The sequence below is a fragment of the Gossypium arboreum genome, chromosome 6, assembly GCF_025698485.1.
Source record: "Gossypium arboreum isolate Shixiya-1 chromosome 6, ASM2569848v2, whole genome shotgun sequence".
In the NCBI taxonomy this organism is placed as follows: Eukaryota; Viridiplantae; Streptophyta; class Magnoliopsida; order Malvales; family Malvaceae; genus Gossypium; species Gossypium arboreum.
In genome coordinates, this window is record NC_069075.1 from 135,474,342 (window position 1) to 135,479,270 (window position 4,929).

Genomic DNA, 4,929 nt, shown 5'->3' on the forward strand with positions numbered 1-4,929 from the left:
AAAGTACTATTTACGCATGACTTAAAACTAAAGCACATTTAAATTGAAAGATATATTTTAGGGTTATGTGAAAATATCAATTTTTATTTCACATTAATAAATTATTATACTGATTTCTAATAATAAAATGACTATGGAAGTAAATCCTCCAAAAAAATAATAGTTCCGTTGACCATGATCTACTTCACACACAGAGTCAGTCGTAGCAGTTGATTATGATGACCGCACGGGGTGGCTGACGTGTAATCCTCGTCCATCGTAAAATTGTCGGTTCATATCTCAAAAAAATTAATTTCTATAAAATATCAATTTATGCTTTTTAAATTAATTTTTGTATTTAATTTAGCATATTATATTTTGTGTTTAAGTATTTATTTGAAATGTATTCCAAGGCTGGAAATTATAATTGAAGGAAATGAAAAATGTTTTTTTTTTTTTATAATTTCAGAAAAAGACCAATTTTTCGACATCGGGACAATTTGAGAACAAAATACCACGCCGATCTGACGCGAATCCCGAGGACCGTTTGGCATAGTGGTGTGAGGCCACATCAGTCCAAAACAAGTGGCGTAAGCAATGACAAAATCACCGCATGTGGGCTGTCAACATGCACGCACTTCACTTCCTTCTCTTCCACGTGTCCCCCCATCACCCAATTCATCCCCCTTTTTTTCTCTCTCCCCAAAAACGACAACCAAACCTTATCAGTTCTCACCCGCGTGATTTTGTAGAACCTCCCCCTGCCACGTGGCCCCTTCCCTCCTTCTATATATATTCCCCTCCATCCCTTGCGTTTTAAGTTTCAAGAGCCGTCACCGCGTAGAATACCAAAGAAGATTGTAGAAAAAACAACCTAGAGCGAGTGTGAAAAAGCTCAAAAACTAGTTTATTACCTTCAAGGTGAAAAGTTCAAAAAATGACAGCATCGGAGTTACAGCTACCACCTGGATTCCGATTCCATCCAACCGACGAAGAGCTTGTGATGCACTATCTTTGCCGTAAATGTGCATCGCAGTCCATCGCCGTGCCGATTATCGCTGAAATCGATCTTTACAAATACGATCCTTGGGACCTTCCAGGTACTTCTTTCGTTAGTTCCTTCATTCTTTTCTTTTTTCTAATATTTAATCTCTCTAAAGCGTTTTCAATTTTAATGTGGATTCAAATGTTTAAATTTACAGATTTGGCGTTGTACGGAGAGAAAGAATGGTATTTTTTCTCCCCGAGGGATAGGAAATATCCGAACGGTTCACGGCCTAACCGGGCAGCTGGTTCTGGGTACTGGAAGGCAACCGGAGCTGACAAACCGATTGGGCAGCCGAAGCCGGTCGGGATTAAGAAGGCTTTGGTGTTTTACGCTGGGAAGGCACCTAAAGGAGAGAAAACCAATTGGATTATGCACGAGTATCGGTTAGCTGACGTTGACCGATCAGCTCGCAAGAAGAACAGTTTAAGGGTACGGATACTTTTTCTTCTCACTGCCTGGTATGCATTAATTAGGGATAAACCGGAGGCGGAATGACCGTTTTGGTCTTGTCATACTTGTGAAATTGCCAGCTGGATTTACCGCCCACCGTTATAATTTTTTTCATAGTTGGCGGCGAGAAAATGAGGCGTGGTTCATGAGTAGTGTGACTAAGATAAGAACGGTTGTATGAGCCTCCAGCTAGAAACCTTGTGATTCAGAAAAGATCTTTTCAATCATGTGGTGGAGATTCAAGTTGGATTTGATTCAGTGGACTTTTAACCGAATCATCGGGACCCACATGAAGGGATACATTGATCCAGGACAGTGTGGTCCATTAAATTGTTTTACACCTCACACACGTTCAATAACGACATTCAAAACCGATCCTAGACCACACAATTATTCCTTTCCCATTTAGGAAAATATTCCTCCTTATCATTAAAAATAAATGCTGAATTTAAAACTGTGATTATTTTTAATATTTCAGTTAAATTGATTTTTATTTTTCGTTTATGCAGTTGGACGATTGGGTGCTTTGCCGGATTTATAACAAGAAAGGCGCCATCGAGAAACAGCCACCGCAAGGAAGCATTGGCAAAAGCTCTGCTGTGACGGAGATTGAAGACAAGAAGCCGGATATAGCGACACTTGGCGTGGACACGCGCCATCTGCCCCCGCCTCCTACGGGGTTAGTTAACGATTACGTGTACTTCGACACGTCGGAGTCGGTTCCTAGACTCCACACGGACTCAAGCTGTTCGGAGCACGTGGTGTCACCGGAGTTCACGTGCGAGGTTCAAAGCGAGCCGCAATGGAAGGACTGGGGAAGTGCTACCAACACCACCACCACCAATGCCCTTGACTTCCCTTATAATTACATGGATGCCACTGTTGATAACGGGTTTCCTGCCCATTTCCAGAGTAATAATCAGCTGTCCCCGCTCCAGGACATGTTCATGTACCTGCAGAAGCCATTTTAGACGGGGAAAAAATAAAATAAAAAGGGGTTATATTGTTGGAAGTCAAAACGGTGATGGTGAACTGCGTTTCAGGGTTACACGAGACTGAAAGTCTATGAGTGTAACTGAGAAGGGTTGCGCACAGATTAAATAACGAATTGAAAAATTGAAATTGATAATATTGCAGTAAGGTAGGGGGAGCTGTTGGATTTTTGCAGATGGGAATGGATGGACGGTGGAAGTTGGATCTTATGCAATCTAGAAAAGTAGAGATTAGAATAGGCATGTGTACAGATAATCTGTGATCACGTGTTTAGGGGTGTGTGTACATGATAAATGGGTGTGGGGGAAGAAAAGTTCAAAAAACAAAGTTTTGGGAGGGTCTTTTTACTTTGAAGGCTTTCCACAAAATTCTTGTATTTTGTAGTAGAAAATAGATTCCATAATTTCTTTCAAAATTCTTAGTAATAATTTATGTTATTTGAGATATATATTTATATTGGAATAAATGTCAAAAGCATAACTTGGATTTTACATATGTTACATATTTCCTCCTCTTTTTTCTTTCTTCTTCTAAATATGCTTAAAATAGAATTCCATAATTTGGTACTCTATTTTGGGCCAATTTTTAAGAAGTACCCCTCCTTGAAGCCCAAGTATTTTTGGGCTCTTAATGAGCCTTCTATAATGTGTGGATCGAACATAAAGCTCCAAAAGGAAGGCCAAGGATGAACATGAATGAAAGAGAGAATGAGAAGGGCTTAAGTTTTTTGATTACCGAATTTTTTATTTTTTATTTATCAATTTTTGTTTAACTTACATAATTGAATCACCTAACTTCAATATGGTTAGTGCTTCTTCTATATAATGGGTAGTTCTTAAGATTTACATGCACGTTAAGGGTTAGCTTTTAGTGGTATTATTCTTACAAAATTGGTTAATTAGTTAAATGGGATCATTTTAAAAAGTGATATTAAATAAGTATGCATTTCAATTTTCAAGTCCCAATATCTACAACATTTCCTTTATTCATTAGTTATAAGCAATACATGAGTATATATATATATATATATATTCTTTATTACAATAAGAAATTAGCAGAAAATAAACAAAAATAAAAAGGAATATTGAGTCCAACAAACTCACTCAGTATGTTATCAAAGGGATATAGATACGATTGTAACCTTCACTTTAGTTTTAATTCAATTAGGGATAAATTCTCTACCTCTTATCCAAAGGGAAAAAAAGTTAAAAGAATGACTTAATGTACTAAAATTTAAATATTTATAATTTGTTTAAGGAAAACAATCATTGTACAAAATTTCAGTTAGATTATTTTATATTTAAAAATAAATCGTGTGTTTTATATGGACACGATTGAATAAATTAAAATTAAAATTTTTAAAAATATTTTTCTCTTATGGACATGTGAAATTAAAAACAATATTCACAAGATACAATCTCTTAAAATGAACATTTCCTTACAAGTTATTAAACTAATATTAGAACAAACTAATTACACAAATTTAACTATTCATATCATAGGAAAACAATTGAATTATAATTGCTAAGGAGATTGCAATTATGATCTCAAAGATTTAGAACAAAATAAACTAGGTAAATAGAATTTATTTGAGTTCAAAGAAAAACAACTTCAAAATAACTTAGACGCTGCTGAGAATCAAATTACTTAGGTGAAGTGGTGCCTAAGGTGGTAAGAAATCCTTCTACCACAATACAAGGTTTTACTTAAAAAAATAGCACTCTGTACAATAATATTCACAAAAGACAGTTTAGAGGTCAAAAACTCTCCATACATACACATATGTTTCGAGACTTGTTTACATGTCAAGATTTATATCAATCGCTCTAATAAAGCAATAAGACAAGTATATTACATTATAATAATAACATATAATGTAAATATGGATTCTTAGTAGCTCATCCAATATAATCGTGATCCAATCCAAAGAGCATAATTCAAGAGATTGTCTTGGAAAATTTCGAATCAATCTAATCACCGATATAATATTCTTCAAGTACCATAATCTTTCATAATGAGCTAAATATTAATAATTCAATCAACATAACCCAGATAAATAGTTTAATAAGTTGTCAAAACCTTAAATATAAAAATTGTCTTCATACAAATTTGGTGGGTAGAGAAATGGATCACAAGAATTATATTTGAAGTGGGTAAGCATAAAAATAATTATTCAATAGAAATTGAGCTCACCGAGACTCCTTTAGGCCTAGAAGTTAGTGGCACCAAGGAGGAGGATTCCTTGTGTGCCATGGCAAACATGCCCAAAATGGGGGTTTTGGGCAGATTTGTATTGAGTTTAATTATATGCGCTTTTTATTTTTGATCTGTAAAAAAAAAGCTCATATAATTATCCAACTCAATTACTTAAAATTTTATTCATAAATATTGTTTTAATATTAATTAATACAATTAAGCGATTCTAATTTGTTAAAATTATAACAATTTTACCATAAAAG

The 4,929-nt window shown here is 35.0% G+C and overlaps 1 protein-coding gene across 1 annotated transcript; it reads left to right on the forward strand.

Moving 5' to 3' along the window:
- Positions 1-766: 766 nt before the first annotated feature.
- LOC108486673 (NAC domain-containing protein 2) lies at positions 767-2,885 on the forward strand. The gene is made up of 3 exons (XM_017790843.2): positions 767-1,079; positions 1,182-1,456; positions 1,987-2,885. The coding sequence occupies exons 1-3, from the start codon at positions 917-919 to the stop codon at positions 2,446-2,448; spliced, it is 900 nt and encodes a 299-aa protein (XP_017646332.1). The 5' UTR covers positions 767-916; the 3' UTR covers positions 2,449-2,885.
- Positions 2,886-4,929: the final 2,044 nt, after the last annotated feature.

What these genes read in the sequence shown, in the direction of transcription:
- LOC108486673 (XM_017790843.2), top strand. Translation starts at nt 917, where the DNA reads ATGACAGCATCGGAGTTACAGCTACCACCTGGATTCCGATTCCATCCA. An exon ending in CGATCCTTGGGACCTTCCAG is followed by an intron (nt 1,080 to 1,181) that starts GTACTTCTTTCG and finishes TTAAATTTACAG; the next exon opens with ATTTGGCGTTGTACGGAGAG. An exon ending in GCAAGAAGAACAGTTTAAGG is followed by an intron (nt 1,457 to 1,986) that starts GTACGGATACTT and finishes TCGTTTATGCAG; the next exon opens with TTGGACGATTGGGTGCTTTG.